This window comes from Rhinolophus hipposideros (genome assembly GCF_964194185.1).
Source record: "Rhinolophus hipposideros genome assembly, chromosome: 19".
Classification (NCBI taxonomy): domain Eukaryota; kingdom Metazoa; phylum Chordata; class Mammalia; order Chiroptera; family Rhinolophidae; genus Rhinolophus; species Rhinolophus hipposideros.
Window position 1 is genome coordinate 951,966 of NC_138065.1, and position 11,819 is coordinate 963,784.

General features: G+C 63.5%; 1 protein-coding gene across 7 annotated transcripts in view; it reads left to right on the forward strand.

Moving 5' to 3' along the window:
- ARHGEF11 (Rho guanine nucleotide exchange factor 11) overlaps positions 1 to 11,797 on the forward strand; it is a 76,038-nt gene extending 64,241 nt beyond the window's left edge. For 5 of the 7 annotated variants that reach the window (XM_081024902.1, XM_081024903.1, XM_081024904.1 and 2 more), the window contains 19 exons: positions 1,878 to 2,057; positions 2,136 to 2,183; positions 2,371 to 2,558; positions 2,761 to 2,907; positions 3,051 to 3,130; positions 3,229 to 3,354; positions 3,694 to 3,811; positions 4,450 to 4,628; positions 5,131 to 5,206; positions 5,404 to 5,571; positions 6,207 to 6,297; positions 6,893 to 7,018; positions 7,374 to 7,435; positions 7,746 to 7,964; positions 8,150 to 8,512; positions 9,333 to 9,428; positions 10,181 to 10,407; positions 10,498 to 10,687; positions 10,886 to 11,797. In XM_081024902.1, the coding sequence (XP_080881028.1) occupies positions 1,878 to 2,057; positions 2,136 to 2,183; positions 2,371 to 2,558; positions 2,761 to 2,907; positions 3,051 to 3,130; positions 3,229 to 3,354; positions 3,694 to 3,811; positions 4,450 to 4,628; positions 5,131 to 5,206; positions 5,404 to 5,571; positions 6,207 to 6,297; positions 6,893 to 7,018; positions 7,374 to 7,435; positions 7,746 to 7,964; positions 8,150 to 8,512; positions 9,333 to 9,428; positions 10,181 to 10,407; positions 10,498 to 10,687; positions 10,886 to 10,944 (2,743 nt within the window). In that variant the 3' untranslated portion in view covers positions 10,945 to 11,797. The remainder of the gene's footprint in view (positions 1 to 1,877; positions 2,058 to 2,135; positions 2,184 to 2,370; positions 2,559 to 2,760; positions 2,908 to 3,050; positions 3,131 to 3,228; positions 3,355 to 3,693; positions 3,812 to 4,449; positions 4,629 to 5,130; positions 5,207 to 5,403; positions 5,572 to 6,206; positions 6,298 to 6,892; positions 7,019 to 7,373; positions 7,436 to 7,745; positions 7,965 to 8,149; positions 8,513 to 9,332; positions 9,429 to 10,180; positions 10,408 to 10,497; positions 10,688 to 10,885) is intronic. The other 2 variants (XM_081024905.1, XM_081024900.1) reach the window with 1 other exon arrangement.
- The last annotated feature ends 22 nt before the right edge of the window (positions 11,798 to 11,819 follow it).

The window sequence follows — 11,819 nt, forward strand, 5'->3', positions numbered from 1 at the left end:
TTCTCCTGGGGCTTCAAAGGCAGATGGTGGAACAGTGGGCGTCAGATGTCCTCAGCCACAAAGAGATAGAAAGTTCTTTGGTTCAAAACGAATTGCTCTTCCCGTTCCAAGAAGAAAAAGGGACTAGAGGCCACGGCGTCTCCACCTTGGGCCAGGTTTAACTAGAGCCCTTTTCTGGTGTTGGACACACCCTTGGACTTGTCCTTGACTGTGCAGGACAACAGTCAAGTCACACCTGAAACTTGACAGCCCACACTTACGTAGGATTTGTCTGTAGTCAGAAATATCCTTGCAAATTCCTTAGGTCCCCCTGGAGGTACAGTAATGTGGTCCTGTGCATACAAACATAGTGCAGTGTGCACTCGAGTCCGAGCCCCTCGGGAGGACGAAGGGCAGCACAGGGCAAGTGGAGGGCACAAGCCTTCACGTGGAAGCGGTTATCTCTGAAGTAGCTCGTCGTAAACTGCATCAGACGGTCCTGCTCGTAGGCAAGGCACTCCTTTCCGTTAAGTTTAAAACACGTGAGGTGCTTGTGCCAAGTGAGAATTAAGATCAAAGGAAATTCTCATTTGGCACAAGCATCAAAGTTAGATTTGTACTGAGGTGAGAAGTTGAGTTCTAATGACTGCGTAAATTAAATATGCAAATTACGTGATTGCTGGGGTAGGTGTGATCTTACAGACGGATCAAATGCACGATTATAAGGTACAGCATGGACGTTCTGAGAACTGCTTTGAGACCGTTCGCAGACTCCTGCTCTTGAGGTTGCTGGGTGGCCTTGCCCTGGCAGTCACTGGGACCCTGAGTCTTCCAAGGCTGTCACTGGGAGTCCTGAATGTGACTAAGCTCACTGGTGGTCTTAGAAGTAGTATCACACGGCGGGTCGGAGGTCGTCCTAGGCACTTAGCAGGTGTCAGGAGCGCCGATTCTAGGAGGCGGTGCTCTAGGAACTTTTGGCCGGAGACTGGTTCTGTCCTCCCTTCTTGGTGGGAGCGTCACTGACTTCTGGGTACTCGAAGGAAGCTGCTTAGCTCTGCAGCCCCGGTTACCTCCCTGGATGAGGTGTGTCCCATTCAGGGACACTGGTGACAGCACTTGGAGTCAGTGTGGGTTGGAATTGTTCTCACAGACCTCAGGTGAGTTCAGTGGAGAAATGGCAGAGCGGTTTCTAGCCCTGTAGACAAGCCCTCAGGACCCCCTGGGTGCGAGGCGCCCATGGACCCTTGGTGGTTTAGAGACCAAGCCGCTTGGCGCCTTGTGTGCTTCAGCTGGCTGAGCTCTGGGGCGCTCTCCAGGCTGCAGGCCCCTGTGGGTCTCGAGGCAGGACGCAGAGCGGGAATGTCAGCACGCCGTGGGGGCGGCACCGTCCGGGGCGTATCGGGGCTGATGGAAAGCGCAACACCGTCATCAGCATCTCATCGGGCCCCAGAACTTTCTGGCGGGCTGGGTAGGGCATGCTAGGAGAGTACAAAGACGTTGCCTGTGCCACCCTCGCAGACCCTGTGAAGCGGGGTCCGCGGTGGGAGCTGACCTGCTCCCTAGACGAGGGCGAGACGAATGGGCCAAGGGACGGGCAGGGTGGGATCGGTGGTCCCTGCGGGGGCCTTTGGCATCAGGACACACCACAAGTCTGATGGTGTCGGTCCCAGATTTGCCTTCCTGGTCTCGTCACAAGGGAGATGACAGGCTGGGGAGAGGGAGGCTTTGTAGAGCAGCAGGGGTCGTTTGTCATGAGAAGCATCTGTTGGGCAAGTTCTGGTGTCTGGTGAATCCAGGTGTCTGGGCCTTGTGGGCAGGGGGGCAGTCTGCACCGTTGAGGGCCCTTGAGACAGACAGTGGGCGAGTCTGGGTGCGAAGGTCTCCTGCCCCTCCCCCAGCTCGCGCGCCGAGGTTCGCCTGGGCCGCTCTGAGAGCCTGAAGGGCCGCGAGGAGCTGAAGCGCTCTCGGAAGGCGGAGAACGTGCCGCGCTCCCGCAGCGACGTGGACATGGACGCTGCCGCAGAGGCCGCCCGCCTCCACCAGTCAGCCTCCTCCTCTGCCTCCAGCCTCTCCACCAGGTGGGCGGGGGCTCGGCCCACCCGCACAGTGGGGCAGGGCCGGGGCACGGGGGCTGAGGGTTGATGCTCTCTCCACAGGTCTCTTGAGAACCCAACCCCTCCCTTCACCCCCAAAATGGGCCGCAGGTAAGTGATGGGTACAGTGGCACCTGTGTTGGGTGTCCGTGTCCCACCCCTGCTCAGCCGTTCCTCCCCGCAGAGCTGGGTGGGGTGTACTCATGGTATGGGCAAGCAGGCAGGGCCGGAGCGGGAGGGACAGACCCCGTGTGTGACTTGGCCTCTGAGTGAAGCTGAGCTGCCCGTTTTCCCCCAGAAGCATCGAGTCCCCCAACTTGGGCTTCTGCGCAGACGTTGTCCTCCCCCACCTCCTCGAGGACGATCTGGGCCAACTGTCTGACCTGGAGCCAGAGCCAGACACGCAGAACTGGCAGCACACGGTGGGCAGGGACGTGGTGGCCGGGCTAAGCCAGAGGGAGATCGACCGACAGGAGGTCATCAACGGTGAGGCCGGCCCCTGCCCCGCCGCCGCCGCAAGGCCTGTGGGGATGGGGGCCAAGTGTGGGGCCCGGGGCGGCACCTCTGTTCTGGCTCGAGGGGGACAGGAAAGTCACTACGGTTTGAAAGCAGCACTGTTCCCCAAAGGGACGTGGTTGGGGTCACGTTACTGACACTCGCTCCTCGCTGACATTTCCTCCCCATCCAGAGCTGTTTGTGACCGAGGCGTCCCACCTGCGCACACTCCGGGTGCTGGACCTGGTCTTCTACCAGCGCATGAGGAAGGAGGGCCTGCTGCCCCGGGACGAGCTGGCCCGGCTCTTCCCCAACCTGCCCGAGCTCATAGAGATCCACAGTGAGCCCCCACCCGGCAGCCCCGGAACCCACCTCCCATCCCCTGGTGTCCAGACCCTCGCCCACAGCGCCGTCAGGCCCCGGTGTGGTGGGCAGGGGCCTAGCGGTGCTGAGCCCCGGGCCCCTTTTCTCCCCTCACCCCAGATTGTTGGTGCGAAGCCATGAAGAAGCTGCGGGACGAGGGCCCCGTCATTGGGGAAGTCGGTGACCTCATGCTGGCTCGGGTACGAGGCACATGGCGCCCCAAGGCCTGCAGGTGGGGCGGGGCGGGGATTCCCGGGCAGGGTGCTGATGCCTGCGCCACTGTCCATTCTGCTCTCAGTTTGACGGCCCCGCCCGGGAGGAGCTGCAACAGGTGGCCGCCCGGTTCTGCTCGTCCCAGTCCGTGGCCCTGGACTTGGTCAAGGCCAGGCAGCGCAAGGACAGCCGGCTCCAGGTGTTCCTGCAGGTGCGCCCCCTGCTCTCGCCGCCCCAACACTCAACCCCCCCGTGCTGGCTTAGCGAACCCTAGGGCTCCCCAAGGGGCCCCGGCTCCGGCACTGGGGAGCCCCCGTGTCCGTGTCCCCCCAGAAACTCTGACATGCCCACTCGGCACAGACCCCTGCGCACAAGGCGCCGGATGAGCCGTCCTGGCTCGCCTGCTAGTCCCTGTGTGCCCGCAGAGGGACCTGCTTCCTGAGACGAGGGCACAGTACCTGCTCCATGCGGCGCCTGCCCCCGTGCGCCCACCGCCCGTCCCCTAAGTGTCGGCCCCCGCCCACTGACGCCTGCGCCCCCCCCCCCTCAGGAGGCCGAGAGCCACCCCCAGTGCCGCCGGCTGCAGCTGCGTGACCTCATCGTGTCCGAGATGCAGCGTCTGACCAAGTACCCGCTGCTGCTGGAGAGCGTCATCAGGCACACGGCGGGTAGGCCGCCCTCTGCGCCGGCTCAGAGACGACCGTGACCGAGCGCATGGGGAACAGCGGGCGCTCAGCGGTGGGCAGCCTCTGAGTGGACACGGCTTGGCCTGGGGGGGCACCTTGGCGCCTCCGACGGCCGTGGTCCCACAGCAGGGGCCGTGACTGGCTTTCAGTCCCCCGGGCCCCCACTGGGCGCCTCTGTGCACAGAGGACACCCCGTATATGGTGCCTAGAGGAGTAGCGACTGCTGAATGCAGGCCTGGTCCCAGTTCTTACTGTCCTGGGATCCTCACCACCCTCGAATTGGGGCACAAGTCGTTCTACAAGTGCTATGTCAGTGTTCCTAGAGGCACGCTGCCTGCCCGCAGTCACCCTCAGCCCTGTCCCTGTCCCCACACACCTATAGAGCTGGTGGAGGTGTAGCACGAATGCCCAGGAGCCGTCAGTGTCTTCAGAGCGGTGGTCTGAGGCCCGAGGACCGTCGTACATAGGGACCTTACATGCGTGGCCTGCAGGCCCGCAGGAGTGGCGTGTGTGTACCATGCTGGTCCGCGGTGGTCGCCAGGGCTGGGAGACGCAGGGACGTGGGATTCGGACTGACTTCTCGTGCAGGATCCCCACCACCGCCTCTGCACTGTTGGCAGGTGGCACCTCTGAGCATGAGAAGCTGTGCCGGGCCCGGGACCAGTGCCGGGAAATTCTCAGGTTCGTGAACGAAGCAGTGAGGCACGCGGAGAACCGGCACCGCGTGGAGGGCTACCAGAAGCGGCTGGACACCACCTCCCTGGACAGGGCCAGCAACCCACTGGCCGCAGAGTTCAAGGTAGGAGCCGGGGCGCCCCCGGGAACAGTGCTGGTGAGGGCCCGGAGCGGGGCAGGGGACGGGGGCCGTCTGTGAGGACAGCGTTGCAGAGCTGGGCATGTACACGCCCGGGGGGTTCACGGTCAGCCTGTCCCCAGGGCGATGCAGCCAGCAGCCCGCCAGGAAGACACGCGTGAGAGCGGGGTTGGCACTTTACACTTGAGAGGACTCTCCATTGGGTGGGACTGAGCGGAAGGGACAGGCAGGGGAGCCGGGCTCCAAGGAAGGTGTGGGGCCCGTCGGCATGTCCCCCAGCACAGGGCTTCACACGGCCCTTTTTCCCTGTGTGTGTCCCTCACAAGAGAATGTGGGCAAGGGACGCCTGTCACCCTGGTCCTCAGCAGCTTAGCCTGGTGTCAGGCGCATAGCGGGTTCTTGAATACTTGCTGAGTGAGTGAATGAATGAAGGAGTGAATGAACGAACAAACAGACGGACAGACAAGTGAATGGCTTCTCCTAACAGAGCCTGGATCTTACAACCAGGAAGATGATCCACGAGGGGCCCCTGACCTGGAGAATCAGCAAGGACAAGACCTTGGGTATGTGCCGGGCGGTCACGGGGACGTCTGGTGGCTGGACTGCGTCCCTGGGCACCTGGGTCCCAGCCTGAGGGCAGGGAGAGGCCATGGGGCAGCGTGGAGCATGCTGGGGGAGGCGTGGGCTCTGAGCCACTGGCCGGCACTGCCGGGGTCCCGGGGACAGCGCACGCCTCGCCAGCGCCCCCACCCCTCCCCAGACCTACACGTGCTGCTGCTGGAGGACCTCCTGGTGCTGCTGCAGAAGCAGGACGAGAAACTGCTGCTCAAGTGTCATAGCAAGACGGCCGTGGGCTCGGCGGACAGCAAGCAGACCTTCAGCCCCGTGCTCAAGCTCAATGCCGTGCTCGTCCGCTCGGTGGCCACAGGTGCGCACGCGGCCCGCCAGCCTGGGCAATGCAGCCTCGGGCATCCCCCTCCCCCCGTGTTCCTCTGCCACCCTGCCCCATCCAAGTGTGGGGGAGGGCAGGGCTGGGGGGGCCAGATGACAACAGTCTGGTGCAGACAGGACGCCACGGCAGCCCCCGCCCGGGTGGGCTGGGGTCAGGACGGGGGGGATGGGCAGCGGGACGGCTTCCCACGACAAGTGACGGGCAGGGGACTGGAGCCCACAGAGCCCGGCCCAGTGTGCACAGGCGTTTCTGGGGGAGGCAGGGCACAGGGAGCCCTCTGGGGCCAGAGCCCGGCCACCACAGCCCTGGGCTCGCTGTCCTCAACTGTACCGTCCGGGGCACCCACCCTGCTCTCGGGAGCTCAGAAAGGATGCCGCAGGAGGGTGACGGGGGGCCCTGAAAGATGCCAGCAGGGGTTCCAGAATTCCCTCTGTCCCTGTTTTAAGGGAGTCCCGATGGCTCTGATGACCCAGGTGTGTGTCATGCTGCGTTCCTCATCCATGTCGAGGGTCCGGGCTCCAGGCCTGCACTGTCGCCTGGCCACCAGGAGCCATGGCCCGGCCACCCCTGCCGTGCCCAGTGCAGACCGTTGTACCTTCCTTTCCCCGCAGATAAACGGGCCTTCTTCATCATCTGCACCTCCGAGCTGGGCCCACCCCAGATCTATGAGCTGGTGGCATTGACGTCTTCAGACAAGAACACGTGAGAATTGAGTCAAGGGTCCTGTGTAACTGCTGCCCCCTTGGGACCAGGGTGGTGTGTATGAGGACAGAAAGGCAAGGACGGCCAGAGCCGTCAGAGGACGGACGTTGAGCAGGGAAGTGCGAGATCCAGCGGACTCAGAGAAGCTTGTGGGGTCGCCGTCCGTCCCCTGCAAGCAGGCCTGTGGCAGGGAGGCTGTTGCCAGCCCCTGTGCTGTCTTCCCTTTCATCGGCCCCACTTCGTTCTTGTCCCCAGCGGGTGCTGTAAATTCACACATTCTTGTCAGCTGTCCACCTCCAGGACCCTCACCCCTCCTGTTCTCTGCCCACCATGCTCCCTAACAGTGCCCGCCAAGGTGGCATGGCGCAGAGGACAGGCGAGACAGGCAGTTTCTGACCCTCAGGGTATCCATCTGTGGGGTGTGGGTGATGGGTTATCGTGAAAGAGAGCAGATACAGAAGCTCTGAGAGGAGGTGGGAGCTGCGTGAGGGCCGCGGGGGCAGCACTGAGAGGGCGCCAGGCCCGCGAGGGTGGCTGGGGGCACAGTGCGTGCACCAGCTCTTGTCCTCACAGCCCCCTGTCTGCTGAGCTGCAGGTGGATGGAGCTGCTGGAAGAGGCCGTGCAGAACGCCACCAGGCGACCTGGGGCTGCGCCGACGCCCACCCACCCCCCACCCCCAGGCCCCCAGGGGCCGGCCCACCAGAGCCCCGGGCCGCACAGGTGCTTGTCCTCCAGGCCCCTGCCATCCCCTCCGCTTGCTGCTGCCTTCCTCCCTCATCTCTGGGCACACCTCTGCCTCCCTCACTGTGTGCTGTCCCCAAGAGCCCCCACCTGCTGTAATGGCGACCACACCGAACATGTGGTGGGGGCAGAATCGGGACGGGAGAGGCTTGGTCAACACCCACCTCTGTCCAGGCTGCCAGCAGATGCTGAAACCTGGCCCTTCCTTCTTGGGCCCTACACCTTCATTGCCCATTCTCAGTCGGGAGGGTGGGATGGCACCACCTCTCCGCCTCCTGGCTGGCAGAGAGCCAGCATTCTCAGCAGGTGACGTGCCACCATTTGTCGCCCCCAGGGCAGGACTGGATGACTCGGAAGTGTTCCACAGTGAGCCAGAGCCTGAGGGGCTGCCTGGAGGTGAGTGTCTGGTCCCCGCCTGATCGGCTTCTCCTCCTCCCACAGCACTCCCCACTTCCTGACTTCCTAGGCTGTGTGCTCATTTTACTCTGTATCTGGCCCTCGCACTGAATCGAAGCTCCTCGGCCAGGGTCTTTGCCTTACTCACTGAGGTCTGCCAAGAGCCCGGGCCAGGGCCTGGCTGTAGTGGGTGCTCAGTACGCTCTGGACCGAAGGGGCCAGGCTCCCCAGCCCCTGACACCCAAGCTGGCATGGGACCAGCCACACACACCCTCCCTCTTCCCTGCCTCACACTGTCCTCCGTGTACAGCAGGCCCTGGGCCCCAACAGAGGGCCCAAGGGGAGCAGCCGGCGCTGCCAGAGGCCCCCGAGCGTGGGGACAGCACCGAGGATGAGCCAGGTGCCGGGCCTCCCCCCTCCGCACCCCTGCACAGAGCGAGCAGGGGTGGCAGGACCAGGGACCCCATCGTCCTGCCCCTCCCGGGCCCTCTGCTCGTGGATGGAATCGCCGATGCTGCCCTGGAAGATGGTGAGCCCCCCGTGGGCCCCCGTGTCCACCCTCCACCTGCCCGGGAGTCTCCTTGGTACCTGGTACTCCCTGGTACACGTTGCAGGGGCACAGCTGTCACTGCCGTGCCTGAGCCCTGTGACGGGGGTGGGGGAGGTGAGGCGACCCCGCCCCCGCCCTGACATCTGGCGCCTGTCTCTCTGCAGTGGAGAACCTGCGTCAGCTGATCCTGTGTGGCCTGCTGCCGGGTCACCCCATGGGACCACAGGCTGCCGGGGAGCCCGAGGATGATCTCACACCCACCCCTTCCATCGTCAGCACCACCTCTCACCCCCGGGACCCAGGCTCCCCCGAGCGAGCTCCCGGTGGGGGCGGAGGGGACGGCACCCAGCCCCCAGGGCCAGAGGGGGCCCAGCCAGAGCAGGAGGATGTGGTTCCCTGTTCTCTGGGGCATCTGCCCCCCAGGACTAGGAACTCTGGGATCTGGGAGCCTCCCGAGCTTGACGAGAGTCCCGGGGAAGAGGCTTCGAGCACAGAGGGCACAGGAAGCTACCAAGTCGTGCGAAGAGGTAAAGTAAACGCGCCCGCTGGAGGGGCAGAGGCCAGTCCCCTCAACACCTGCTTCCTTCCCCACCACGGCCGGAAGCTATGCGCGGCTGTCCCTGCATCCCGGGCGGCACACGGTGCTAGCAGGCCACTCTGTCCCTTCACACCTGGGTGACTAGAGCAAACTCTCGAGTCATCTCTGAGCCTCGTTCTGTGATGCGAGGGCATCCCCCCTGCCTGGCGCACATCAGCCGTCAGTACAGGGCCCTGCGCACCCCGCACGGTGTCACATCCCTCAGACGAGGACGGTGCGTGCAGCCAGTCCCTGCAGATGGCAGGGTGTGGGGTAGGGGCAGCCGGACCTGACAGGCGAGGAGGGGCCGTGGGCCCGGCTGAGAGACCGAGGACAGGAAGGGGAGTGGCACGGGACCAAGTGCAGGGGCCACCCCACCTGTGCACAGAAAGGCCCAGACTGGCCAGTATGGGAGGGTCCGTGGAGGAGGGAGCACTGGTCTGTGGGAGCAGCTGCAGCAGGAGTGGGTGCCGGGGGTGGGAAGGGTGCCCCGCCGTCCCCAGCGCTCGCCTCTGCCTCCCATCCTGGGAGCCTTTCCCGCCCGCCCGCCTGCCGGAGGCCCTCCCTATCCTGGGTTTCTGGGAACTGCCCTTCCTTCTCTCTCCTTCGGTGAACTGGTGGGAGAGCTGTCTGCGGCTGTGGTCACACGTGACCTTGCGTTCACTCTGCTTTTCCCTTTTTCTTTTTCTCCACCACTGCTGTCCTTCCCGCTCTCCCCCTCCCTTCCCTCTCGTTCTCTGCTCTCCCTGGTGGTGGTGGTGTTGGTGCAGCTGAGGGCGCAGGTGGCAAGCCTGTCCCTGCCCCGCCAGAGAACCGCCCGTCAGAGCCTGAGCCCCGTGACGTGGAAGGCGGAGCAAAGGCTGCGGGTAACGAACCCCTCCCGGGCGCCGTGTGGTCCCACGGACACACCCCCGGCCACACTCCCTCGGCTGGCGGGTCTAGGTGATGCACCATGTGGTGGTGGACCAGAAGCTGGCACACCCTGTGCCAGCCTCACACAGGCCCCTTCAGAGCAGGGGCGTGAGCCCGTGTTCAGCCCAGGGGGCAGGGCCCGCCCAATGTCCTCTACCTGCCATTTGGAACCACTGCGTCCCCACACCAACCCCAAGTCTTGTGTCACTGCACACATGCTCATGTGGCCTCCGGGTTCCCAGTGTCTGCCTGTGCTAACTGTCCTGTCTGACACCCGGGGAGCCGGGGTGTCTCCAGGACCGTGACGGAGGTGGCAGTTGGGACGGGCGGTGCTGAGTTCGTCAGCAGAGCTTGAGGTGGGCCGACTGAAGGCGGCCAGTGCCCCTGCTTTTCAGAGGTGCCTGAAAGCGGCCACCATCTCTTCTCCCTCCAAGGGATGGGATCCCCTCCCATCTCTCACATGACACACAACAGCCTGCCACTTGTCTCTTCATCCCGCCTCTAAGCATCTTTCCTGGTCTGGGCCACGCTAACACGAGGCTGCCATCTGGAAGGCTCCCTGGAGGTGGAGGGCTTTAGAAGCCAGTAGGCAGTGTGAGGCCAGGGTCTCTACACTTGCCAGCTGGCGTGGGGACCCGAGCGAGTGGAGGGTGGCTCACGCGTTCTCTGCTCGGCCTCCTAATCTCTCTCTCTTGCCACGGGACAGGGAACTGTTTTTACGTCAGCATGCCAACAGGACCCCTGGACTCAAGCAGCGACCCTTCCCAGCCTGACAGCCCCCCTGCCTGGCTCCCAGGGCCCGGGCCCCAGCTGCGCAGGGGGAGTGGGGATCGGAGGCGCCCCAGCCACTCAGCCCCGAGCCTGGCCCTCAGGGATGTGGGCGTCATCTTCCACACCATTCAGGAGCTCACCCTCAAGCTGCACAGACTCAAGGTGAGGACTTGGGGTGTGGGCCACGTGTGCCCCGGGAGCCCCCCTCTGGCAGGAGCAGCGCCCGACCACAGACCTCCCTGTCCTCTGCAGGACATGGAGCTGGCCCACCGAGAACTGCTGCTGTCCCTCGGGGGCGAGTCCTCGGGCGGCACCACACCTGTGGGCAGTTCCCACACGGAGGCGGCCCGATGGACAGACAGCTCCCTGTCACCTGCAGCGAAGGAGCCCCCGTCGGCTGACTGCAGGGACAGCTGCGAGCTGGGGCCCTGCCCTGAGGAGAGTGAGTAAAGCTTGGGCACTGGGCGTCCAGCTGGTGAGGGGTCATGGCACTGGGCGGAGTGAGGACACAGTGGGGTTCTGACGGGTTCCCAGATGCATTAAGTACCCCCTCACGAGCTCGAGGACTTTCCAGGCGAACACTAAGAGGGAGGGTCACCTAGGGGCCAGCTGCTCACTGTCATCACCGTGTCCTCCACAGGCCCCAGGTCCCCCGTGGAAGACAGCTCGGCACACGCAGCCACGTCCCCGAGACTGTGACTGTCCAAACCTGCAGACTGTCCCCCACGTGCCTGGCCTGAGGCAGGGCGGGGTGGGATGCCTGCATGTCCCCTGGGAGTCCAGTCCCGTGTCTTCTCCTGCCCTTTGCTCCCTCCCCTGCCCCCAGACCCTATGTCCCTGGTCCCCTGCGCATGCTGACTGCGTGTGAAAGGCCCGTGGCCCACGTTGCCTGTGCCTGTGGACGGCTGTGCATGGGCGCCCTCAGACGTGCGAGGGGAGGAGGCCTCTGTGTCAGTGCACTTTGTTCCCCTCCCGGTCTCCACAGGGCCCAGGGCTGGGGGGTGCCTCCACCTCTCGGTCACATGGTTTCCTGTAAATATGTATGTATGTATGTGCGTCTTTGCTGTTGTAAATATCTGTCCTGGGTGCCGGGGCAGCTACAGAGCGACGGCTAAGGGAAGAGGAGGCTCCCTTGTATCTCCTAGTCACTGCCCAGCACGGGGACCAGGTCTCCCTCCCCGGGGTCGTCTCCCCTGCAGGGGTGTTCCTACCCCACCTGTGTCCGCCATCCCTACATCCTCACTACAGAAAACCGGGTATCAGGTACGGAGCAAAGGGCCCCAGGAGCGGGAGGCAGGGCTGAGTGCTGGAGCGCCCCCAGCGTCCGCCGCAGCCCTGGCCTGTTACCACGTCCACTGCAGTCCCCACTGACTAATAGAATATACACACTGTGCTAGGTGTATATATACATATATATAAATATATATATAATATATAAAATATAGATATGGAAACGACTGTTTTGTTGTTAAAATGATGTATACGCTTTTATTTTCTTCCTTTCATGGTTAAGATTTTTTTTTTTAAGAAAAGTTAAATATTCTTCACTGTGGCGGTGTGTGTGTGATTCTTGG